Genomic DNA, 26,760 nt, shown 5'->3' with positions numbered 1-26,760 from the left:
CTCCTCCCACTGACTTAACAAGGATGCAACTGGGCTTACCAAAAGTCAGCTGGGTGGGTTCTCCAATCACTTACTCTTGTTATTAAATCATATAATTGTATACGACTGATAAAGTAGGAGTGGGAAAAGAAAACTGATGTTGGGACTTCTCTGGCAGTCCAGTGGTTAAGAATATGCCTGCCAATGCAGGAGACACAGGTTTGATCCCTGATCCGGGAAGATTCCATATGGTGCAGGGCAACTGAGCCTGTGAGCCACAACTACCGAAGCCCCATGCTCAGCAAGAAGAGAAGCCGCCACAAAGAGAAACCTGTGCAACACAGCTAGAGAGTAGCCCCCGCAGCAACAAAGAGCCAGCACCGCCAAAAATAAATAAATAAATACATTTAAAAAAGAAGAAGACGACGACTGATGTTTCTCCAAGTGCAGTTGAATGCTTCGGAAAGATTCATTTAAAAAGTAAAAAGTTAGTTGGCATGTGTCATTACAGACGTGTCCACACTCATAGACAGTATAACACCGTCACATCAGAGTGAGTCCTAATGTAAACTGTGGACTCTGGGTGATAATGATGTTTTAATACAGGTCCATTCATTGTAACAAACATACCACTCTGGTGGGGGATGTTGAGAATGGAGGAGGCTGGGTATGTGTGTTTCGTTGATCAGGGGAGGGTCATGAGAAATCTCTGTACCTCTTGATAGTATTGCTGTGAATCTAAAACTGCTCTGAAAATAAAGTCAGTTTAAAAAGAAAGAAAGAAAAATGGAGCAAAGCCCCAGCTTGACACACAATGACCACATAATATAAGCACATAAGGCACTGGGGTTGGGCCTGGGGATGGGGGGACGCAGGGGTCGGGGGGCCTGGAGAGAATTAGTTGAATTAGGTGTGGCCTGGACAGCTAGAGACTATTGGGTGGCGATGGAATTCTAAAAATCTAGACAACAAGGGCCTTAGGATCTACATCGACTTAAAGAAGCTCAAGCTAGGACTCAGAGGAGTGGTTTCTGCAAGAAGGATGCGGGGGCACGCCAACCAGGTAACTCAGATCAAGCTCAAAGAAAAGGTTCTGGCCCTACATCAAAAGATGGTGAATGAATATACAGCCATAGGTGTTTAAGTTAGAATATTTCAGGGCTATATCCTTTTTTTTTTTTATCATTTCCTGCTTCGATGGACTTTTTCAATAGACTTACCAACTACTCATCTGATCAGATGGAATGAGAGATGCTCCTTACAGATTACTTTTTAAAATTGGAGGCAAGAGGGAGAGGATTGTATAGTTCTTGATTTTTATTCTTTTTTGTGTGTGAGGATGGGGGGCATCTTGCTTGTGGGATGTTAGTTCCCCCAACAGGGATCAAACCCATTGCTCGGCAGTGAAAACATGGCATCCTAACCACTGGACCGCCAGGGAAGTCTCACTTTCCCACCTTTAAATGGTTAAAAGTTAGCGTTGCCCTCTTTAGGAAGCGGGCAGGCATAGAAAATTTTGTACTCCATTTCCTGATGTTCACAGAACACCCTCCTGACCTACACCCCCCCCCCCCATTATATCCACTTTCCCCCACCCCAAGCAGGACCAGGGATTGAACTGGTGCACTCTTCAGTGAGAGTGCAGAGTCCTGATCACTGGACCGATAGGGAATTCCCAACCCCACTATGGAGAGGGTGATCATGGAACCCTGAATAGGGAGTCCCCAAATTTGAGGATCTAAAGTCCCTCAAGTCCCTCATTGGAAAAGACTCTGATGGTGGGAAAGACTGAGGCCAGGAGAAGGGGATGACAGAGGTTGGATGGCATCACCTACTCAATAGACATGAGTTTGAGCAAACTCTGGGAGATAGTTAGGGACATGGAAGCCTGGTGTGCTGCAGCCCGTGTTGGACAAGACTGACCGACTGAACAGTAACAACTAGCCCCTCTAGCTCTGATGTTAATAGCTGCAGTAAAAACAGCAGTAATAATAACAGGATCCAGAAGTCTGGGCCAGCACCATTACTTCATTTAATCTTTTCACAGCCCTGTGAATAATAATGATGCAAGCACTCTTATTATTATCGTTTCTATTTTGCAGATGAAGAAACTGAGGCTTACAGGGACTCATTAACTTGCTCAAGGAGCACGGCCGAGAAGTAGGGGCGCTGGTTTCCAATCCCGCACTGTGGACACCAGAATTTCAACGCTCTCACACGCCCATTCCAGAAGAGGATGGAAGCCCCATGGGGCTTTTTCAAGGCCAAAATCAAGTCATGTTTGGAGAACACAGGAATGCTAGCCACCATTCATTCCTTCAAGCATTCATTCAACCATCATGCATGTGTCAGACACAGGCTGACTAATGTGTGGCTCATGACAGATGACGATGGTCCCTGCCCTCGATCAGCCCTGTTTACTGCATCCTTCCTCTGACACCCCCAGCACCAGACTCAGGGTGTGAACAACCCCATGGCAGATCCTCAGGCCCTGCTCCAGTCCTTGGAATCAGACGCTCTGAGGTTGGAGTTGAGAATCTACATCTGACGAAGTTTCCCCAGGGTGACTTATAGATACCAAGGTGCGGGAAGGAACTCCTGGAGGGAGGGTGAGGGGACTGGACAAGCTAACAATGCTTACACAGAGAAAATTGCCTCTCTGGATTGTGGAGGTCACCAGGGAAAGCTTCTTGGAAGAGGTGACCTATTGAGATGAGACCTGAAGCGTGAGTAGGCGTGAACAGACCGAGAGGAAGGGAAAAGAGAGACAGCAAGGAAGACAGTCTCTGGCTTTAGGGAATTCACAGGGGGAGGGGGTAGTGAGAGGAGAGAGGAGGGAAGGGGACGGCAGTTTAGCAGAAGAATGTGTCCAGGTGGAAGAGGCATCTGACTCAGCCTGAGGAATCAGGGGTGACTCTGCAGAGGAGGTGACTGTCTTCCAACACCCAGGTGTAAGTATCTGCTTCATCACAGGTTTTTTTTTTTTTTTTTTGGTCACATTGCACTGCATGCGTGCTCCTCGACCAGGGTTGAATTCGAACCCCTTGGACTGGAAGCACCAATGGAGTCTTAGCTACAGGACCACCAGCAAAGCTCCTTCATCGCATGCACCTCAAGTGAAGAGAATGGGCGTGGAAAAGAACCAGGACTGGCCAGTCTCCCAGGACATGAGAGGCCTATTATCAGCCTACTAATAGTGGGCGGAAGCCACATCATCCTGTAATCGGGATGCTATTTTCACCTCCATTGTCAATGCTAAGCCTTTGTTTGTTTGAACTAAGTCCTTCCATCTAGAGTCCTTTAGTGCCCAGTAGTAAATGGTGGGGCAGAATTCCTTTGTAATGGGACCTGGAGCACACCTGCTTAGAACCACCCTATCACAGAAGAAGCACCGGATCTCTTCCTGCTCCGAATAACCCTCCTAGACACCGCTGATGACTCAGATTAGGTGAATGGTAGGTAGGACTCTGGCCGTGGTCAGCCTGGACTCAAATCCCCTGCCATCCATCTTAAAAAATTATTATTTATTTATTTATTTGGCTACTCTGGTCTTAGTTGTGGCATGCGAGATCCCTAGTTTTATCATTCAGACTGTTAGTTGTGGCCTGTGAGATCTCATTCCCTGACCAGGGATGGAACCCGGGCCCCCTGCATTGGGACCACAGTCTTAGCCACTGGACCACCAGGGAAGTCCCCCAGCCATTTTCTAATGACCTGTCCTTGTGCTACGTGACTTGACTTTCTGATGCCTCCATCTCCTCCTCCGGCAAAGCAGTCTACCAATGGTACCTCCTGTCTCCAAAGAGTTATGTTGAGAATGGAATGAATTTTCCTATGAAACGCTTAGAAAAATGCCTGGCACACAGCAGGACCTCAGAAAATGCTGGGTAATTAATAAGAAGCAAAAGCACAGATTATAATTTGTGCTATTAAAAAAAAAAATGAGACTTGCTATAAAGAAAGAGGTGCTCTTTTAGAGAGAGGAACCAGGGAAGCCCTCTCCAAGAAGGTTCCCCTTAAATAAGGGGAGACGTAACCACAGGACAAGTTCGGGGAAGAAGGTTCCAGGCAGGGGGGCACAGCATTTGCAAAGGCCTAGAGGTGGTGATCTGGTAGCTAAGATTCTGAGCTCCTAATGCAGTGGGCCCCGGTTCAAGCCCTGATCAGGGAATTAGATCCTACATGCTGCAACTAAAGTTCCTGCATGCCTCAACAGAGATCAAAGATCCTGTGCGCCACAACTAAGACCTGACGAAGTCAAATCAATACATAAATTTTAAAGAAAAAAAAGAAAAAAAAAAAAAGGAAAGAAAGTCAATACAGCTGAAATGTGATCCTATCATTACTGTTGTCATCTTCCAGCTGAAGAAAAGAGGCTCAGAGAAAGGAAAATACTTGTACAAGGGCACATAAGAAGTGTTGGAGGCAAGATTTGAATCTGGGTTCAACTTGACCCAGGAATTTTATTTTTTTCTAGCAGGATTCAAGTTCTTGCAATGTTTACAAATTTGAACGGAGACCTGGAGCCTGACTGAAGCCTGAGAATGGGCCTCCATTCCAGGTGAGATCTAAACAGACTTCCTCTTCATCAGAGTCACTGGTGCCAATGTCTGCCAACTTTAACACAGAAGATGTATAATGTTAAGATCAATGCTATGTGCATGAACAACTACAGGGTGGGGTGGGGGCGAGAAATTAGAAAGAGAAATGGATCCTCCAAGATCAGGCTCACAGGTAGGCGGGTGAATCCTCTCTTCCTCCCTTGAAAAGTCTACAAATGGAAACAAGGATATAGGTGCCATTTAAATCAGCAGTGGTGGGGCTTCCCCAGGCAGTCCAGTGGCTAAGACTCCACAATTACAACGGAGGATGTGGGTTAGATCCCTGGCTGAGCAGACTAAGATCCCACATGCCACTCAGCATGGCCAAAAGATAAAAAATAAGTCAGCAGTGGCTCTAAAAGAGAGGTTCCAAGGGGAACTCGTACCTTCTAATTTATTTCTACCTGAAGTTTTTACAATGGACATATCTTCTTTTGTCACCAGAATAAGAACAACAGCAAAATAATAATAAAACTCTTAAATGTAAAAAATTAAAAAATTAGAACAGTATTTATTACTGGGCAGCCTAGCATGGGAAATGCAAAGAGAGACCGACTGGGTGCAGTTTAGGATATAACTATGGGGTGCACCAAATCATTAGATAAAAACAAAATACAAGGTGTTATATTGCATGAAAGTAAAAGTGTTAGTTGCTCAGTCCTGTCTGACTCTTTACCATCCTATGGTCTGCTCATGAAATTCTCCAGACAAGAATACTGGAGTGGGTTGCCATTCCTTTTTCCAGGAGATCTTCCTGACCCATTTTACATGGTAGAGTCCAAACGTTGTATGAAAATGTAACAAGCAGAATCATTTCATTAAAAAAAAATATTGATTAAGCACCTGGTTTATGTCAGGCACTGGGTTCGGTGCTGGGATACAGGAGTAAGCAAAATGGACAAGGTCCCTCCTCTTATGAAGCTCCCCAGCTGCTTAAAAGTTATCAAGACAAGGAGTGGGAAGAGAATTCCTGGCAGAGGGAATAACATGAGCCAAGGCCCTGAGGTTGGGAGGGACTTGCCATATTTCATAACCAGAAAGAAGTTTAGCTCAGATGATGACTGAGGTGTCCTTAGTGAATATAGTGGCCAGAGGCAGTGATGGCCCTTTAGAAGAAAGATGGACTCCTAGTTTATTAGCTTGGGGAGTAGATAGATAGTGATGCCGTTAGAAGGCCAGCTACCCAATGATAAGGGACCCCTAAAATGAGTAATCCAGTAAGAAAGGCAGGGACTGAGACAAACACCCATTACTGGATTATTCATTTTAGGGGTCCTTTGTACCATGTTTCTCATGGTCTTCTCTTCCATTTTCACAACCAATCAACCAGCGAGTGGAAATGTCTGTTGAGAGTTCTCCATCCCTGTTTCGTCACAGCCACTGCGGTCTCTCCACTGGACTACTGCATTAGCATGAGGGCTGCTCTGTCCCCTTACAGGCTCACCGCCTCCAATCTGCTCCCCACAGAGCAGCTGGGGTGACCCTTCTAAAGGGCCAGTCTGACTAGACCTCCCCTTTCTCCACGCCTTCAGCGGCTTCCTGTTCCATTAGGATAAACCCAGCGCCTCACTCTGACCTCCAGGGTCCTGTAGGATATACCATCACTGTACAATGAAATATGCTGAGAGAGCCTGGCCGGGCCTCTGCGGGCCGGGAGGTGGGTAGATTCTGTCTGGGGAGACTCAAAGGGAAAAAGATCCCAATAAATGTAGCTGTTGGAGGGAGGCTAGAGACTAGGAGGCTGGGGAGATGGCAACGTGGTGCGGAGCTTGGAGACCTGTGTGGGTGACGCATGGAGTGGGTGGAGGTGCCCCTGGGAGGCCCTGCATGCCAATCCAAGGAGTCAGTGAAGAGAAATTATATCCTGTTCTAGAAGAAGAGGACATGGTCCTTAAATTTTAGGAAGTCACTGACGACTATGTGAGAGGCAATAATATAGGTGTTTGTCTACATATCAAATATCTCTAGAAGAATCATCAGAAATCTCTAGTATGATGACTTTCTTTGGAGTGAAACTGGGTGGCTGGAGAACAGGAATGAGGGAGGCTTTTAAATCTTTATTATCTATTATAATTAGTTTGTACTTTGTACTGTATAGATGTATGTATTCAATACTTGAACACTTAATATAGTTTTCAAAAAATAATTAATTTATTTATTTAGGGTGTGCTGGGTCTTCTTTGCTGCTCCGACTTTTTTCTAGTTGGGGTGAGTAGGGGCTACTCTCCAGTCGTGGTGTAGGGGTTTCTCATTGCAGTGGCTTCTCTTTTGTGGAGCACAGGCTCTAGGGCGTTTCGGCTTCAAAAGTTGCAGCTCCCGGGCTCCAGAGCACAGGCTCAGCAGAGGTGGCGCACTGGGCTTAACCGCCCCGAGGCATGTGGGACCTTCCCAGACCAGGGATCAGATTCATGTCTCCTGCATTGGCACGCGGACTCTTTACCACTGGGCCACCAGGGAAGCCCCTTATACTTAATTGCGAAGGAAAAACATGTACTGCTAAAACACCAAGACCTTGGGGTCAGACAGCCATACATTGAATCATGGCTCTGTCCCACTTGCTCTGTAGATTTGTCAGTATTTGCTTCTCTGAGGTTCAATTTCCTCATAGGTAAAATGGGGATAATAATAGTTCTTACTTCAAAGGGTCGTTGGAAGGGTTAAATGAGATAACATATGTTGAGTGCCAGATCCATAGAAAGGGTAGGTTAAACAAATGCTATTAGTATATATTTTTTTAAAATGTAATTTAGATCGGAAGACATCCCCTGCAAGGATGTCTCAGTTTGACACAGGATGGGGGGAGTGGGGGGAGATGGGGAGGCAGAGATAAGAAAGGGGATCGGAATCAGACTCAGCTGCTGTCCTCTTCTCTAAGCACTACCTCTCTAAGGCGCAATGACCCCTGTCTGCAAAATGGGATGCTAGCACACCTCTCTTCTAAGATCAAAGAGCTACCGGGTGGGGGCAATTAGACCACTGCCAAGCGCAGCCGGCTGTGAGTTCTGAGTTCTGAGGGTGACGATCTTCGGGGAGGACCTCTTTCTCTCTCTTCCAGGTCCGGGGACCTTTCAGTCTCTCCTCTCTGCCCCTCCTTGTGAGGTGAGGTGGCAAGAGGGGACATTCTCTACAAAGTAAGGTTTTAGTTTTCTTGTTTCAATCAGGGGAAGATGCTGGAGACGTCTCAGAAGCGAGGCCTTAAGAAGTAGTCCCCGAACCTGGGCTCTGTCTGTTCCTCTCGCAGATTCCACCTCTCTCCCTCCTACAAGGATCCTGAGATCAGACAGCCACGTTGAAGGTCTCAGGCGCGACTCATCTCTGACCAGGCTCGTGGGCGGCGCCCGCACATGCGGAGCCTGCCACCCACAGGGAGAGTGCGGTACTGCAGGTGAGGGTACCAGACCCGCCCCCATCTACCCGGTCACCTTTCTGTGCATTACTCCGCGCCTTGCCGGCGCCAGGCAGAAGGGATCCCTGCCCTCATGGGGCTTACAGTCTAATGGGACGAATACCAACAACAGAAGTGCTGACAGCAACTTCATGGTCTGCTTTTTGGTGAAATTCTTTGTTTTCATAGCACAAGTAATAAGTATTCATTGTAGAATTTTTTAAAAGAAAATTAAAACCCAGACATACCTCTCTTACCACATAAGTATAATCCTTATCAGCTGCTGAATATCCATTGGAAGAACTGCTACTGAAGCTGAAGCTCTGATACTTTGGTCATCTGATGCGAAGAACTGACTCATTAGAAAAGACCCTGATGCTGGGAAAGATTGAAGGCAGGGGGAGAAGGGGACCGCAGAGGATGAGATGGTTGCATGGCATAACTGACTCAATGGACTTGAGTTTGAACAAGCTCCAGGAGATGGTGAAGGACAGGGAAGCCTGGCATGCTGCAGTCCATGGGGTCACAAAGTCGGACACGACTGAGCGACGGAACAACATAACTCTTATAGCATTCTCCCCATGCATTTTACAAAAATGGAAACACACATTTCACCATATCCTGTAGCCTGCTTTGTTGTGTTTAACAGCTTTATTAACATACATTTCACAGACCAGACACCGGTTCTGTTTTTAACTTAATGTAACAGTGGTGGTGGTTTAGTGGCTTAGTTGTGTCCGACTCTTGTGACCCCATAGACTGTAGCCCGCCAGGCTCCTCTGGCCATGGGATTCTCCAGGCATGAATACTGGAGTGGGTTGTCATTCCCTTCTCCATGGGATCTTCCCAACGCAGGAACTGAACCTGGTCTCCTGCATGGCAGGCAGTTTCTTTACCGGGGCTATGAGGCAATCCCAATGTAACAGTAGATGATTAATAATATAATACAAGTTGTGGCTATTTGTTAAACAAGATGCTAAGTGCTTTCACACACATCATCACTTTCAGTCCTCCCAACCATCCTACTAGGTGAACACATACTATGATTCTCCCTGTTCTGCAGATGAGGGAACTGAGTCCCAGAAAGATGAAGGGGTTTGTCCAACAAAAGTAGCAAAGCCAGAATTTTAATCCAGCTTTGACTGAGAAACTGAGTTCTTACCCATTTTGTTATGACTGCTCTGCGTGGCAGTTCGGAGGGATCTTAGGAAAGGGTGAGGGGGGCAGATCTGGAGCTCAGAGTGCAAATGAGATGGGAAAGTTCTCAAATACAGTGCAGTGAGCTTAAACCTCGCTAGGGGACCAGAGGCCCAGGGCTCGGTGTAACCAGGAAAGGCTTCCTGTAGGAGGTGAAGGCTAAGGGGAGCATGCAGACAAAGAGGGACAAGTCAGGAAGGGCATTTCTAGCCAGGAGTGGCCAGCCTGTGCAAAGCCTCTGGTGCAAAGTTGAGTATCTCTCTCCTTGCTTAAAAGCAAGTCTTCTCAGGAAATTTCCTAGTGGTCCAGAGGTTAGGATTCTGCACTGAAGGTGAGAGTTCAATCCCTGGTCAGGGAACTAAAATCCCACAGGCTGTGTGGCCCCAAAACTCCAGAAAGTCTCTTCAGCACCTTTTGGATAAAATCCTAAATCAGCATAGCCTGCAGGACTCCTATGGGGTTGCTACTATTATTATCCCCATTTTACAGATGAGGAAATTGAGACACAAAGAGAGGTGAGGCCAGACTTCTTGGATTTGAATCCTGGGTCAGTCACTTCAAGGGTTATGAAACTTAGGCAGATGAATTCACCTCCCATGATTTCATAGCTAAGTAGCTAACCTGAGACTTGAACTTGTCCCAAGGTTCATGCTGGACAGCCTCCCACTGAAGAAACCTATCACACTGACAGTAGTAACTGCTTGCTTGTCAGTCTCTCCCTCTAGACTGGGTGTTCCACAAGGTCACTGCTGCCGCCCCGGTCCAAGGACATAGTTGAGACTCCAAATTAAATGAATTAATGATGCTGAGCAGCTCAGACAAGTTATTCAGATGATGGAAGTGGTGGTCACTGCACCCCAACCTTCCCTGCAGCATACTTGGAAAAATACTTCATGCCTTCTGAATAGTCCAGGCCCCTCTGCTCTGATTCCATAGAACCTGTACCCTTAACCATGATCATAACAAAAATAATAGTGAACAATTAGTGAATGCTTAATTGAGACACAGCATGAGTCTCTTGGCAGACGAATATTTATTGGTCCAGGAACTGGATGAACTCTTAGCTGGGAGAAACCACAAGAGAAGTAGCAGGATGGATGCCCCAGATAAGCTTTCCCCTAAGCAAGCCTTGTCCTTGGTTAGGCAGCCTCCCCCAGCCTTCCTCCAATTACCCCACCAGCAGCTGGCCCCAGGATTGAGGTGCCTGCCTGCCAGCTCTCTATTTCAAGGAAATAGAGCGCCAGAGACCTTAGTGGCTTCAGCATGAGTGTAAACATCACCAGCTGCCAGAGAAGATGACGTCAAATCCAGGCCTGGCTGGCCATGGCCTTGGGGAGACTCCCTACACAGAGAGGCCAGATGCCCTGGGGGTCACTGTGAGAGGCAGCACAAGGTGGGAACTTCCAGCTCAGCATCTAGAAAACACATCTGATGGTTCCATTCATTCTCAAGGACCCCATGATTTGAAATATTTTTCTTTCCAAACCTACTGAAATCAGAAATTATGTAGCTCTTTTTTTTTTTTCCCCTTGCTCATCCCTGTTCAGAGCATCAGACTAGCATGAGCTTGACAGGGTGACCTCTCGGAGTTGGTGTCGTTCTACCTACAGCAAATTCTGCATGGCTTTGAGGTTAAAAAAACTGACTTGATGGACTTTCCTGGTGGTCCAGTGGTTAAGAATCTGCTTGCCAATGCAGGGGGCTTGGGTTCGATTCCTAGTCGGGGAAGATTGCACATTCTGCAGAGCAACCATGCCTGTACGCCACAACTACTGAGCCTGCATGCTCTAGAACTTGTGCTCTGCAGCAAGAGAAGCCACTGCAGTGGAAAGCCCTCAATGAAACTAGAGAACTCTCACAGCAGTGAAGACCCAGCACAACCAAAAATACAATTTTTAAAAATTTTTTCAAAAAAGAAGAACTTGAGTCCCACACTGCCTGGGTTCACCAATTGCCTAAAACTTGGGGATCTTGGGCAATATCCTCACAACTTCAGGTCTGTTTCCTTATCTGAAAAGTGGGGGAAGAATAGTATCTAGTTCACAGGTTCATAGCTCAGTTGGTAAAGACTCTGCCTGCAATGCAGGAGACCCGGGATCGATACCTAGGTGGGGAAGATCCCCTGGAGAAGAAAATGGCAACTCACTTCAGTATTCTTGCCTGGAGAATTCCATGGACAAGGACATGGCAACTCACTTCAGTATTCTTGCCTGGAGAATTCCATGGACAAGGACATGGCAACTCACTTCAGTATTCTTGCCTGGAGAATCCCATGGACGGGGGGCTTGGCGGGGCTACAATCCATGGGATTGCAAAGAGGTGAACGTGATTGAGCAACTAAACCACCATGGGTTCATGGTTGGGATTAATGTACATTCAGCGAGGTCCTATAACAAGCCAAGTGGTCACACCAGTGAGCAAATCATAGTCTCCGCCCCAGGCAGACCATAAACCAATAAATATTTAATACAGCAGATGGTGGGAAGTGCCACAAAGATAGCTGAGGCACAGTAAGGAGGCTAGAGTGTCAGGGTGGGGAGGAGCTATTTCACTTCAGGGTGGTCTGGGAAGGCCTTCCTAATAGATGACTTCTAAGACAACCCCTGAGTGAAATAAGGAAACAATTCATGCGGCAACTGGGGGAAACTCTTCCAGGCAGAGAGATGAGCGTGCGCAAAAGTCCTGAGTCAGAGGCATGCCTGTCACATTCACGGAAAGGCAGGAGGGCCAGTGTTGCTGGCGTGAAGTGGGCAAGGGGGCAGGTAGAATAGATGGTGTCAGAGGGGTGACTGGAGACAAGGTGTGCAGGATCTGGCAACCCACTCTCGGGGCTTTGGCACTTACTCTGAGTGAGATGGGAACCACTGAGGATTTCGAGCAGAGGAGGAAGTGTTAGAGGATTCCTCTAGCTGCTCCCTAAGAATAGACTGTGGAAGGGCCAGGAAGCAGTGAGACCAGTCAGGAGGCTTTGCAATTGTCCAGGTGAGAGCTAACACCTTTGATCAGATTGGGAGCAGTATGTGGTAAGAAATGGTCAGATTCTGAGTAGAAATTATGTGTTTGAAAAAAATAATAATAAAGTATAATAAAATAAAATGGGGGGGGGGACTTTCCTGGGGGTTCAGTGGTGAAAACTCTGTGCTTCCACAGCAGGGGGCATGGATTCAATTTTGATGGTCAGGGAATTGGATCCCACATGAGAGGCAGAGAGAGAAGACAGCGATCAAAGATAATTCCAAAGTGTTTCACTTGAGAAACCGAGTCACCATTTTCTGAGGTGGGGAAGACGGATTTATGCAAAGTGCTTGTCATAGATGTGAGCATGAAATAAATGCTCAGTAAATATTAGCTATTTGTTGTATTGATGACTTTGGTTTCCTGGACTGTCTAAACTCAGTCACCCAAGGCTTTGCAAATGCTGAGCATACTTGGCAAGAATATTATATGCATCATGCCTGAGGAGGTATTGTGTACCAAACATATGACAATCCTTACTTAGCAGTACCACCCTGCAAGATGTATTAAAGTCCTATGGGAAAATAAAGATTTGTTGAATTTTTAACATATCCCAGGCATTGGGTATTTTTTGCTTAATCCTGTCTCTAACACTGCATTGTAAATTGTATGAGAGAGTGCTTACAGCTCTTGCATTCTACTGTGTACACCTGGCACGCGGTAGCCACTGTAGTTAGTATTTACTAAATTAACCATCATTACTATGACTGGAGGTTGAATAACTTCCCCAGGTGGAGCTGTGTCTTAAATTATTGTTTGTCAGATAGGAATAAATTAAGTGCATATTACATTCCCACTTTAGACAAGAGGAACAGCTGAGGGCAGATCAGATTTGAACCCAGGATTTCCTGATTCTTGAGCTCAGATCCTTTCTATGGCTACACTGTAGGGCTTCACAGACCCTTTGACTCTGTTTGACGATGCCTAGAGATTTGACAATTCTAATTTCACCATAACATGCAAAAACCCAGCTTTAGTAATATGATCCTGTTTTTGTTTTCATGAAACTGCAGGATGTTAAAGCATTTGTTTTATCTAACTTGCTCAAGGTCATACAGGCTGTGAGGGATGGGAACAAAATATGAATCCAGTCTACCCACACCAGAGTCTCTGTTTATCCTCTAAGTAGGGGTTCTTAATTTGGAGCACAGGACTGTTAGGGGGTCTCTGGGTGCACTTTACAATACCTTCTTCCCCTCTCATTGTGTGCTTAAACTGTGTGTGCTGAGAAGCTGTATTTTCATTTGAGGAAAGGATTCAGAGGTTTCATTATATATATATTTTTTTCATTATATTTTTAAAGGAACCTATGGTCAAGAAGTTTACTTTCACTTTATCTTATGCATCTATTTTTTAGGATTTTTGTTTATTTTTATTTGGCTGCGCTGGGTCTTAGTTGCCACACGCCACATCTAGCTCCCTGAGGAGGGATGGAACCTGAGCCCCCTGTATTGGGAGGGTGGAGTCTTAACCACTGGACCACAAAGGAAGTCTCTCTTACGCATCTATTTCTTAACTTTTATCTTTAAAATTGTTTTTAGATTAGTAGAAGAAAAAGAAAAAAGAAGGGTAGGAGAGAATTGCAGAGATAAAGTATAAGAGATGTCAACTGTTTCCCGTTGCTATTCATTCATTTATTCATTCAACATATTTGTGTTGAGCACCTGTTACTTGCCAGGCACGATCCCAGAGTTTGGGGATGCTGCAGTGGCAAAATCTTTTGTTTCCTCTGATAGATTATAAGCTGTGTGATGCCTACAAGATAATAATGATGACAATTATTATGTCCCGGTGTCTTGGAAAAAAATAGCGCAGAGTCAGAGGATCCGGAGGAGAGGAAAAAGCATTTTAGATGGGGGATTTGTGCTCGGAACCTCTGTTGATGAGCACGGATTCCAACGAAGGGAGCGACCCTGGATGCCAGGGTGGCCTTCCACAAACCTTTTTTTTCATGCGCTTAACTTCACCGCGGTGCTGACCTTAGGAACCAGATAATGCACACCGGAGTGCTGAGCGCATGCTCCCTCTGGCTCCCGCGGCTCCGAGCTTTCAGGCTACAATGCGCAGCCTCCGCGGAAAAGGTACCGCCCAATAGGAACTTCCTTTTGAGATTGTGGTCCCACCCCCCACAGCCAACTTTCTATTTCCGCTTCCGGCGCTGCGGGGGAACCCAGGTTGAAGATGGCGGCAGCAGCTAGAGCTCGGGTTTCTGGCCTGCTGGGTAGTTCCCGGCTGCAGCTGGGTCGCTCTATGTCCAGTGGCGCCCACGGCGAAGAGGGTTCAGGTACTGGGACCGGGGTCGCGGGGCGGGCCTCAGGTCTGCTGAAGAGAACAGCGGCGGGACTTTGACCTTGGCTTGAGGACTTGGGGGAGGGAGGTGAGACGCGGGCGGCTCCCTGCCCGGCCTGAGCGGTCGTACCCCCTCCGCAGCTCGCATGTGGAAGGCCCTCACCTACTTTGTGGCGCTCCCCGGGGTGGGAGTGAGCATGCTGAATGTCTTCCTGAAGTCGCACCACGGAGAGGAGAGACCCGAGTTCGTGGCCTACCCGCATCTCCGCATCAGGTCCAAGGTACCCCTTGCAGTCTCTTCAGGTGTCTGTTCATCTTTCCCCAAATGCCCTAGTCCAAGCTCCTAATTCTCTAAAACTGTGGGTGCCGGGCGTGTACAGTTTCTCATTTAATCCTTCCAAACACATTTTTATTTTCTCCGGTCAGGCCTTAGTTTTCTTTTTTAAGGTCATACAACAAGTGCCCTTCGGTTTCTATGAGTCATCCCACCGTTTACCTTCTGATACTGTTAACGGTTGTCGGTTTTAGAAAACTTGGAGGTTTGTGAAATTCCCTTAATTTGGCAGAGTCGGAAGGCGGTGCACGTCTCTAAAACCTGGGCATCTGACAGCTGCTAGCTGCATAATGAAGAGATTGACAGCTTCTGATCTTCACCTCTATGCTAGTTACCACCGCAACTGTCATTCTTTGACTCTTGATGTAGATATTTAACTACTGTCTCACTTAGCCGAGGGGAAAATTAAGCTGGATTCTTAAATTAAAAAAGAATTGATGCGTCTCAGCGCCACTGCCACCGTTGTACAATAGAATTAGAAGGCATACATACAGCGAAATGTCTTAACCCCAGTACCATTGACATTTGGGGCTGGATAACTCTTGTTGGGGCAAGGGGCAGTCCTGTGAGTTCCAGGATATTAGCAGCATCCTTGACTTCTCACCACTTAGTGGTAGTGGTACCCCCTCTTCAAGATGTCTCCAGATACTGGCCTGTGTCTCCACAAGGGCAGAATCATCCTGGGTTGGAAATCACTGCCCTGGAGCAATGGTTTTCAAAAGTACCATGCAGAATAATTGAGGGTATGTTGTAGTTTCCAATCCAGAGATCTGTTTCAGGTCCAGAAATCTGCACTGAAGTCAGCATCTCCTCCCCTGTACCCGCCTCTACCATTCTGATATATGTGATGGGAGGACTGCACTTTCAGAAACACAGCACTGAGGTTTAGTTACAAGGGAGAGGCTATGAGTAAGGGAACCTGAGTTTGCCTTTCGTACTGTCCTCTTTATGGGCTCCCTTGGAATTTATAAGAGCTCTCTTATATTATGGGAGAACTGAAACATGGCAGTTGTGTAAAGGACTGATTTCCATTTTGTTTTTATGTATTTCCTGTTACTTGCCCTGTTTTAAGCAGTTCGTGGCAGTGCTGAACTGTTTTTCTGGAATTGCCTAATTGCCATCTTCACTCCACAGCCCTTTCCCTGGGGAGATGGTAACCATTCCCTATTCCATAACCCTCATGTGAATCCGCTTCCAACTGGCTATGAAGACGAATAAAGAGAACCTGGACCACTACCCAGTGGGGACCACAGCACTGGTTTGGACCATTACTCTGCACGCATGGACCAGAAAAGTATACGGGACTTTAAGCTCACCACCTTGTATCCAGTGATGACCATTACACTTGAGGACCATTATACTGATCTTCCATCCCTTTGCTTATAGCAGGAGGAGATGGCTTAAATAAATAATTTAGTCATAACCTGAGAGTTGCATTCTTTGGTTGTGCTTTTCCCTCAGAAATTAGCTTTAATATTCCCTCTGTTTGTACAGTGACGGTCTGTGGCTACTGTTGACAGTGTTTCAGGTCCAGTTCAGGCCTCCCGAAGAACAGTGTTTGTAACAGGCCTGGTCTTGGTTACTTGTGCCTGGGGTGGGTAAAGCAAAGATCTCAATTGAGCTAATTAACAGTCAAAATTGGGTCCTGGCAGACTTTGGATGGCAAAGATACTAGCATTTGCTGAAGGATACTCCCAAAAGTCAGAAAGTTTTCTCCAGAGGTGGAAAGTTCATATCTTGGGTGCTCTCTCAGCTCCCTTCAGGCTGGAACGGTTATAAACTTCTGGAGAAATAAAGGCAGTATGGCAGTATGACACTTCCTGCATATAGTACTGGCTTTGTTTGTTTTCTGGAATTAAAAATTTCCTGTAGCCATAAGAATTAGGAGAAACAACAATCAATAATAGTTACAAAATCACTCTTAAAGAGCAATTAAGATTTCCTCTTCAAAATTGAAAACCTTTGCAGTACCTCAGATAGTTGGTCCTTTTATTGGCAGGATAAAGTAAAAATAGCATGAGGAACAATCAGGAAAAAATTATTCCCTCAGCAGCAATTACAGTAAAATTTGTTTTATTCTCAAGGCTTAACCAGACAGTTTTGTGGTAAGATTCAAGAGGCTACAAGGTTTTGACTGACTTGTGGCCAGGCTTATTTCAGGGCAGTTATACTTAACTCCAGTTTGCTGCCTGGCCTCCCTCAGCTGGGTTCCAAATATCTTATGTATAATGGACCTTAGCCTGCCAAAATATAAATGCGGAATGTACTGCAATGGCATTAAGGATTGGTCATGTTAAATTTGAAGTTAATATAAAAAAAATGAAGTTAATAATTGGTAAAGTGGAAAAGAGATAATAGAATCTAGGCTCTCTATAAATTGAGTTTCATACTGTGTGTGCACATACAAAATTTTCTGGGTTGGGTGCCATTATATAAACATTGAAATCAGTGAGGTTTCCATTTGTTATACCATACTACCTAGCTTAAGTAAATCTTCATTTTTAAATTATAAAGCATGTAAAACTCCCCCCAGTGTATATATGAAATGTGTGGGATTCACAGGATGGAAGTCATTCCATAAAATGCACTGGGTTCCAGGAACAAATAATGAATATAAACCAAATGTTACAATTTATTCCATCTTCATGATTTCAGGCATTACAGGGCAGGGTGAGTAAACAAGGCAAGTAAAGTGATCTCCTCACCCCTCCCCCCCCCATTTAGTCATATGCAGCATTTTGGCATTTTTATGATATACAGGTTGATTTAATTCATTGACTTAAGCTGAAAGCTGGCAGCAGCAAATCTTGGTAATTTAGGATCTTCCTCCATAGCCACTCCCAAGGATTTTAATTCCTGAACTACACCAAGTGCTCTGAAATGGTGTTCACAGCAGCATTCATGAAGCTTTCACATCTTAGTATGAAATCTGACACCTCTTGTTAAGGTAGGAAACTGTTGAAAGCTGTCTTCCTCTTGACTAACCCAGTCCACCAACAATCTTTAACAGTTAAATTACTATATAAAAATAAAATTGTGCTTCCAAGCATTGACTGAAACTGTTGTTCTGGGAACCCTCCAAGGAAGTATTTGCTGCCTTAGAGAAAATAGATCTTAACCAGTTGCTTCCATGAACAAATAAACCCAGTAGAGTGTACGTAATGTCCTTCAAAGAATGGAGGTCAGGCAACCTTAGTCATCCTGACAAGCTTACTAGAGTTTTTATACAAGATATATTTAAAACTGATCCCAGACCAAGTACTGCAATGATAATCCCAAATAATCCCATTATTTAGAATACTGAGTTCCTGCTGTGTTGCCAAAACCAGAAATCTCAAAGCAAAGAGTGATGGTTCATCATTTTTTACAAATGAGAGAAAGATATCAAGGAGGAAAGAAAATTCCTCCCATCTAAATTCATCAAATCAATGCTATCTTCAGTTTTAATTTACACAATCCAGAGTCCTCAATTTCCTGATTTGAGGAGTCCACTTTCAAGGTGACTGTCAAGGTCAAGAAGAGCTTTCAGGCTTTTCTTTGCCATGGCCCATGAACTCCAGTCCTTCAATAGGAATCTCCTTCTCCTTTATCGCTTTCTGATGGAAGAAAACATATGATAAAAGGGACTACATGAAGCCTGAAGTCCAAACTTTAGAAATATTTTGTAGAATATTTTGTACTTTAGGTACAAAAGTAAATCCAACTGTACCATAAGGACTACCAAACATGACAAACCCTAAGTATGATTACGAAGAAATTAAGTGTAAGAGGAGAGAGATTGAAGAGTTGTAACAAAATTCAGAAGTGCAATTTAAGCAGTATCACCACTCTGTTGTGATACTTGTTTAGTCACTAAATCGTGTCTGACTTTTGTGACACAAAAGGCCTATTGAAGGCCCTATTGTGACAGACACAAGTTCAAATCAGTCCCAGGACTTACTGGTTACGTAACTTTTAGCAAGCCTCTCTTTCCAATCTGTCTATGGGACAAAGACAGCAACTCCACCTGGACTTACTGAGGATGTTTTTTAAGTTAACTAATTGGGAATGCCTTGCCCAGAGCTGTTCTTACAATCAGATCTGTTTCACATTCACTGTGCTGGAATAAAGATGTTCTAACTGGCCAAGAGAGAAAAAACAGGCCAGTGAAGGCACTGTGACAACAGAAGGACCCTCCATGAGGTCGAACAGGCCAGAGAGACTGAACACCCCGTCTCTCCCCTCAGCAACAGTGGAAAAGTGGACCACCGCAAAATCCAGGGACACTTGATTCTAGTGAACTTCGACTACTCGTTTAACTATTTATGGGCGTGAGTGTTCCACGCATAAAATAGGAATAACTGTTCTGTTCTTCTGCGTCTCTTCTTCTTGAACTCTGTGGGAGAAGGGGAGGGTGGGATGTTTCGAAAGAACAGCATGTATATTATCTGTGGTGAAACAGACCACCAGCCCAGGTGGGAGGCATGAGTCAAGTGCTCGGGCCTGTTGGGCTGGGAAGATCCAGGGGAATCGGGTGGAGAGGGAGGTGGGATGTGAGACCGGGATGGGGAATTCGTGTAACTCTATGGCTGACTCACATCAATGTATGACAAAACTCACTGAAAAAAAAAAAAATAACTGGGCTCACTTTGCAAGTTCAGGTTCATCACCAAAGGAATCAAAGAATGTTACTGGGCTCCGCAGAAAGTAAGGTGCTACAGAAAGATTTACCTTTGACATTCGGAGAGATACCAGGTATCCTGGGTGGTGAATGGTAAGGGAGAGAACTCCTGCCACTGGTCTCATCCAGGTTTTTCTTCCACCCTGCCCGTCCCAACCCCCTCGAGCCGGGGCCTAGGACAGAGACGAGAGGGCCCGGGTCGGAGCTCACCTGAACACACTGCTGGTAGCGCTTGAAGAGGTCGGTGCATGGGTCCCCGGAGCCGTCCCCCTTGAGGAACTTCTCGGCAAACCAGCGGTTGAAGCACTGGTCGTACTCGCGCTTCATGTCAGTGCAAGCCTCCCCTACGCTGTTCATGGCGTCGGCGTCCGCGGCGGTGGCGGCGCTCTCGGATGTCATCACTTTTAAGCGCGTCGCGCGGCCTTAGGAGAGGATACGCTACGGCGGCCGAGACGGAGCGAAATGTGGGCGCTGGCCGTGCGCCTGGGTCTTCGGGCTGCGGCGCGCGGGCGCCGGGGCTTCACCTCCAAGGCGGATCCTCAGGTAGAGGCCGGGGCGTCCAGGCGGGTGTCGGAGCGGGGCGGAAGGCGGAGCAGGCCCCACCCGTAACCCACACCCTCCGCCTCATTCCCCCCCCCCAGGGAAGTGGCCGGGTCACGGGCGAGCTGATCCAGCACCTGGAGCGGCTATCGCTGGTGGACTTCGGCAGCCAGGAGGCCGTGTCCCGGCTGGAGAAAGCCATCGCCTTCGCCGACCGACTCCGCGCGGTGAACACCGACGGAGTGGAGCCCATGGAATCAGTCCTGGAGGACAGGTAAGCTCGCGGCCGCGGCCCTCGAAGGCGTGCCCGCGGCGCCTTCGTTACCAGTTAAGGCTGGAGCTTACTGTCTCATTCCACCGAGGCGGAAAGAACATTAGCGACACGCGAGAACTTGCCCACGGTCACCCTGCGGGTAAGCGCTTTCGCTCTTTGCCTCGTTCGTTAAGGATCCTCTCCCTTTTAAAATCCTCGAGCCCTCCCAATGTAACTAGGAACAAAATCCAAACGGCTAAGCTTTCACCTTCGAGGCCCAACTTCCTAGAGCGCCGCCTACCTCATCACTCCGACCACGACTTCCTGCCTGTTTCTGCTAAACGCCGGATTCGTGGCTTCTCTAGGTCTTTGAACTTGCTTTCCTTTTTGTTGGACAATTCATTTCTTTGGCTTCTCCAAACCACTCTAAATTCTCCCTCTACTCCCTCCAGTCACTACTTCCTTATCCTGTCGGGTTTTCTTCCACTGTTTTTCTTGATTATCTTATTTTTGTTGACTTGTACTATTCCTTGTTATTAGAATGTGAACTCACATCTGACTTGCTTACTCCTGGATTCCTGTCTCAAAAATTTTTTAGATGTACACATTTTTTGACCTAGTGGTTCCCTATCTGTGACATATATCTGTGACAGCGCATCAAGATATGTGCACGAGCATTCAGGGTATGCAAATCTGTTGATAATACAGAACAACAGAAAAGAAACAATCTAAGCGTCCTTCATGGCTAAATACATCTTCATACACTGAAATGGCAGTTAAAAATAATGAAATAACTATATATGCTGATATGGCAAGGTTTCCAGGGTATACTTATTAATAATGAAAAAGGCAAAGTTCGGAATATGGTATGTGGTTTCATTGATACTTTATGTGTAATCTATTTTATATACTCTGGTGCGTGTATTAAGTTTTGTTTTGTTCCCTGAAAGGGCATGCAAGAAACTGTTAACCATGGTTCGTGTTAGAGAAGGTGGAAATGCAGAGGGAAGTTTTACCTTTGAATGCCTAAGGGGACAGAGTAATAACTCAAATAGTGAAGTAGTGTAATGCAACCTGGAAGGCTGGGTCTTTGACAAAGCAGCTTGTGTATACTGTACTTAAAGTTGCAGCCCCTAACCACCTCTACCAGTTGTTGCCAAATCTTAGTACATTTTTTAAAGGAAACACTTTTTTGCAAAGCAGACTTGTTTGCCATTTGGGAGCGCAGCTTCTTGGGAAGGAGAGGTATGCAACTTATAAAGATAAGGGCAATCTACAACCCTGTCCTAGCCTTTTCCTGATGGATTTTTTTTTTTTTTTTTTCCTGATGGAATTTTTAAAAATAAATTCCTGGTAGAAGTGGGAGAAAGCTGCCATTAGTCAGTGCCAGTCAGGAGAGCCACACTTATCTGTTAACTGTAATCTTCGTGTTAAGTGCTTGCTAGCCTCAGGACTTCCCCGGGGTTCAGTGGTTAAGACGCTTCACTTCTACTGCAGGGGTTATGGGTTCAATCCCTGGTCCAGAACTGAAATCCCACAAGGCGTGTGGGGTGGCCATAAAAAAAATAGTCATCCCGTAGAAACTATTCTTTTTCATCTTAGAGCCAGAGACTGACTCACATGGCATCTCTGATTGTGGTCCAATAACTTGAATACTTAAGGTCTTATTTGCCACATCGATTAGCTCTCATTTCAATCTGCATGAAACTAAATTAAAAGGCTTGCAGATGGAGGTAGACTGGTGCCAGAGAAACAGCTCCTGGCAGCTGATAGCTGGGAAGAGGCAGAAAGAAGCTAAAACAACAGCAGAACTGTCCCATTGGTCAGCGCCAGGGCCAGCTGAAGCACTTCTTCCATCAGGCTGCCATAGTGCTGTCCGTGAAATTAAGTGCATTGCCCAGTTACTGATTTAAGTGCCTTTTCCATGAGCTTTAGAGGGCAGAGATTTCTAACTCACAACTGAAACTCTTCTCAACCAGGGCTTTTCATCTGATTGAGAACACAGCAAGATCAATGGACTCTTTTTCAATTCTTCTAAGGATGGTACATAACTAACAACTAGACCAGATGCCTAGCAGTTATCCTACGTTTCTGGACTAAACTCTCTTGTAGAATCCTGACTGAGAAAGTTGAGGTGAGGTAGACCTTCATAATCGACGGGCACCTGAAGAGCTCATCTGGTCCTGTCTGGTGTTTTATGCATGATTCCAGGGCCAAGAAAAGTTAAGCAACTTGCCAAGCGAGGGGTCTGCTTGGTGTGCCGCCCTCACAGAGACTCTGGGTTCAGTAGCCTGTGATTAAGAAAATAGGGAGGTGTGGGTTTATTCTACAAACAACTCCATCTTAAACAGTAATTGGGTAGAAATGTGTGATAGTTAAAGAGGTTTATTTCATCCTTCAGGAAACCTTACTAGGAAACCCAATTACCAAATGAGTGAACCTGGGAATTTTTATATTGGCTGTGCTGGGCGTTCGTTGAGGTGTGCGGGCTTCACTTGTGGAGAAGCATGGGTTCTAGAGCACGTGGGCTTAGTTGCCCCTCGGCTCAGACCTTTTTAAACATCATCCCAGCAATTTTCTGAACCTTTTTAGAAATAAGGTAACTGATACATGGAAAGGGTAAGTAACTTGCATACAGGCCATGTGCAGCTCTGGGGTTTGAATTCTGCAGTGATTCAGGGGCCCCAGCTCTTACACATTTTGTTATATTGCCCAACAGAAATATAAACTCCAGGAAGTCCAGTGGTCACCTTTACAGATGATTTTTACTGTTCTCCAACTTTCCTTAAATGAGTATGAGTGTATATTCCTTATATGGTTTTTTTTTGTTTTTAGTTCTACCAGTTTATTGCTAACAACCCATCTCCCTCCACCCTTGTGCACACATGCTGTCATGTAACCCCATGGACTGCAGCCCGCCAGGCTCCTCTGTCCATGGACTTTTCCAGGCGAGGATACTGGAGTGGGTTGCCTTATGTGGTTTAAAAAAAAAAAAAAAAATCTAGTGCAACCTTCACTTTTTTGGCAAGAAACTTAAGGTCTAGAAAGATCATACTTGTCCAAGGTCACACAGTTAAGACAGTGCCAGTCCTAGAATAGAGTTCAGCTTTGAACTCTTTGTACCATTAATAAGTGTTTATCGTGTCTCATTCTGGGCTGGGTTCCCCAAAGAAACAGAACCAATCCTTTCCTAAAAGAAACTTACGATTACATCTTGGCCTTCTGTACAGCCTCTACAGATGTTCATGTCACATCCTTGCCCTGCTACGTTTAGCCCTCAGTCTGTCTGGTTCAGAGCAGAAAGAGCTTGGCTGCTACCCTGGTAGTGACTGAGCATACTGCTTACTTTTCAGCCCAGGTATCTGGAAGCCATCTCATACCTCTTGTCATGCACTTTCAAACCTTAAAACAGTAGTAAAGCCCCACAGATGTGTTCAGCTCCTGTTTGGTTTCACTAGTCTGCCATCTGGATAGCTTAATGTAGCCACTAAGTCCTGAAAACAAGGGTAAGATTCTTGGGCTATGTTTGTGGTACATCTTGCAAGGGAAGGTACTTTTATATCCAAAGGTGGTTGTGATGAAGAAAGCATCATCTTAGGGGTACCAGAACCAGGCTCGGATCCCAATCCTGTCCCTTAGCAGCTTAAGTCACTTATAACCACTGTTGAGAAAGTTTCTGTACCTTACTCATTTCCCATCCCAGTCATCCCCACCCCTGAATCCAGCTCTTTCTTGACCATGGTTAAAGGGTGGCATCACCTGTCCTGAGGACCTCAGGCTGGGTGAGGTCCCCTTAATTTCCTTGGCAAGCATCGCTTACCTCTTGTTAGACTTAATACACTGTATTGTAATTGCCTATCTCTGCCAAAAGCACTTTACCCATAGTAATCATCAAAAATATTAAAACTTGTCAATCCTGAGGAGTAATTATTAATACCACTTACCTCACAGGGTTGTTGGGGAAATCAATAAACAAATGGTAGGCCGTTATTTGATCTGCTGTTGACCATAGCACTTCCATCTTTGAGCAGTGACTGTAACTCGAGAATATGCTGCTGTCTTCTTCTCCTCCCACCCTTGACCCTTTCCACCCATGCCCTTGAAGCCACGTTCTGAGAAGCTAACCTCAAGCTTCTGGTTTTGTAGATGTCTGTACTTGAGATCTGACGATGTGGTAGAAGGCAGCTGTGCTGAAGAACTACTACAAAACTCCCACCGAGTTGTGGAGGAGTATTTTGTGGCTCCGCCAGGTACGTGCTGCCCAAAATGGCTTAACAAACTGCCACAGTAAACTGAGAATGCCGTAGGAACTGTGAGGCCCAGATCTGCTCTGTGAAAGCACTCTGACCAGGTATAAAGTGGCAGTGGTGGTGTCCAGAGGTATAGACTTCTAGTTATAAGTTAAATAGGTCCTGGGGATGTGTGATGTACAGCATGGTGACTCTAGTTAACAATACTGTATTGTATATTTGAAAGTTGCTAAAAAGTAGATCTTAAAAAAAGTTCTCACCACAAGAGAAGAAACCGTAACTAAGTGAGATGCCGGATATTAACTAATCCTGTTAGGGGAATCAATTTGCAGTATGTACATATATGAAATCATTGTGTTGCACATCTTAAATTTATACAACTATATGTCAGTTATCTCAATAAAACTGGGAATAACAACAAAACACAGGTGTACAGGTGGCAAGGTGGCAGTAGATTCTGGAAGTCACATTAACCTCTAGGGGTCAGTTGGTAACAGGAATGAAGAAAACAAAAACAGGACTGGGGTGGGGAAGGCTGTGCGGAGTGGCAGATCTGGAGCTCTCCTTGAAGGGGCAGCGGGCATGTGCTACTTCTCTCATTCAGGGCCAGGCAGGGATGGCAGCCCAGAGAACCTGGACATCTGGCATTCTGTGCGCTGGTTCCCAAATTTTAAGTGTTAACTGAAGATTTTTAAAAAGTAAAATACCATGAAAGTAAAAAACATACCTGCAAGCCAGATGCATCCTGTGAGTCATCAGTTTGCAACCCCTAGTGTGGAGATTTGCATCTTTAAACCTCACTGTAACTATTTTAAAACTCTGGACCAATAATAACACCCTGAACTTTGGGTGTTAATCTCTGATAGTTGTTACTGTTTGAGCAGACATAGCCATTGATCATATATGCTGTTTCTCACACAGGACCTTGTGTCAGGTTTTGCTTCTTGGGAAAAACTGAGTTCACAGTCTCTCCTTCCTCTCCTATATGCATACAAATGTCTGATTAACCTGTCCCTGCTACTTATTGAAAAGTGTGCATTAATTAGGCTTCACTTATAACTGAGGTTCTTTCAGATACTCAGAAAAACAGGGTAATAGCTACACTTCCTTCCATTGCTTATTTTTCATGGCAAATCAGTTGGCTCAGTATAGAGCCAGCTGGGACGCAGGCTTAACTCTAACATTCCTTTTTCTTATCTTTTCAAACAGGTAATATCTCATGGTCAAAGCTGGATGAAAAACAGGCCTTCTCACATCGCTGAGTAGCTATTCTGGGAAGGGGTGTTCTATAAACACGTGGAAATGCAGCAACTACTTTGCAACAACTATTTTGTTATTATGAACACTAATGTACCACTTCCTTCAGTCACCTGAAAAAAGTGATGGCTGGGTATCTTTTAGTAACTAATTCTGAAGACAGAACTGGGAAAGATCTAGCCAAAATAAGGCAGAGTCCCTGATACCAACAGGAAGTGGAAGGTATGGCTGATTTCCAAGGAAATGGATCAAGTATATTCATAGATACTCACAGACCATTCAGTGTGGAAGACTTTACCCCTCCCTAAAAGACTATCTACCAAACTGCACTTAAGTGAATCTATTTATGTAACTGTTACAGACCTTGCACTTCGTGACCACCTTTTCAGTTGCTGTTTCTGTCAACCTGAGCACCCTTTTATCTTTACTAAACATACTTAAATTTATTCTTGGGTACCCACTGTGTTTCAAGGAGAGTGCTGATTTTCTGCTATGGTTAAAGGTATGGGGAGGCAGTCTGGGGAGGTGATGGGTGTTTATGACCTTCACAGTTGTCATTTCATGTGTGCATACTTCACCCCAAACTCATTGAGTTGTATAACTCAATGTAAAAAGTACAGCTTTTTTACAGGTTGACTATATTTCAATAAAGTGGTTTAAAAAAATAGCCTGTGACAATGTAGCCCCCTTACCCCCACTCCCTGCCCTATGATTACTGAACTAAGCGAAATCCAAGACAGTGGGAGGTTTTGGTTTTTTGTCTTTTTTTTATAGCTCAAATACCAAGGACAAATATGAGACAAATTTAGGAGTGATAAAGTTACAGAAGCAAAACTTAAATGAGTTTTTTTCCCTAACCAACTGCTAAAGTTGGTTTTGGTTAAGAACTTCCCAGTAATCTTTATGCTGGCACCCACTTTTACAAGCGTTTTTAGCCTTCTCATTCCCTTCCCCTATCTGCAATGCTTCCCTTTTCATTAAAGCAGCTTAGTGTACATGG

General features: G+C 45.3%; 3 protein-coding genes across 3 annotated transcripts; 2 read left to right on the top strand and 1 right to left on the bottom strand.

The window, feature by feature from the left end:
- Positions 1 to 14,316: 14,316 nt before the first annotated feature.
- On the top strand, positions 14,317 to 16,228 carry COX6A1 (cytochrome c oxidase subunit 6A1). Its single transcript, XM_065905040.1, has 3 exons — positions 14,317 to 14,461; positions 14,608 to 14,747; positions 15,935 to 16,228. Exons 1-3 carry the CDS (start codon positions 14,359 to 14,361, stop codon positions 16,016 to 16,018), a joined length of 327 nt encoding a protein of 108 aa, XP_065761112.1. The 5' UTR covers positions 14,317 to 14,358; the 3' UTR covers positions 16,019 to 16,228.
- Positions 16,229 to 17,405: 1,177 nt separating this feature from the next.
- Positions 17,406 to 19,859, bottom strand: TRIAP1 (TP53 regulated inhibitor of apoptosis 1). The gene is made up of 2 exons (XM_065905041.1): positions 19,671 to 19,859; positions 17,406 to 18,396 (listed from the first exon to the last, which is right to left on the bottom strand). The coding sequence occupies exons 1-2, from the start codon at positions 19,857 to 19,859 to the stop codon at positions 18,313 to 18,315; spliced, it is 273 nt and encodes a 90-aa protein (XP_065761113.1). The 3' UTR covers positions 17,406 to 18,312.
- An 11-nt stretch (positions 19,860 to 19,870) lies between these two features.
- Positions 19,871 to 26,427, top strand: GATC (glutamyl-tRNA amidotransferase subunit C). Its single transcript, XM_065905039.1, has 4 exons — positions 19,871 to 20,003; positions 20,102 to 20,274; positions 24,400 to 24,503; positions 25,713 to 26,427. The coding sequence occupies exons 1-4, from the start codon at positions 19,923 to 19,925 to the stop codon at positions 25,763 to 25,765; spliced, it is 411 nt and encodes a 136-aa protein (XP_065761111.1). The 5' UTR covers positions 19,871 to 19,922; the 3' UTR covers positions 25,766 to 26,427.
- Positions 26,428 to 26,760: the final 333 nt, after the last annotated feature.

This window comes from Muntiacus reevesi, chromosome 13 (genome assembly GCF_963930625.1).
Source record: "Muntiacus reevesi chromosome 13, mMunRee1.1, whole genome shotgun sequence".
NCBI classification, from domain to species: domain Eukaryota; kingdom Metazoa; phylum Chordata; class Mammalia; order Artiodactyla; family Cervidae; genus Muntiacus; species Muntiacus reevesi.
Note: the sequence above shows the minus strand (reverse complement) of the source record. Positions and strands in the feature narration are given on the sequence as shown.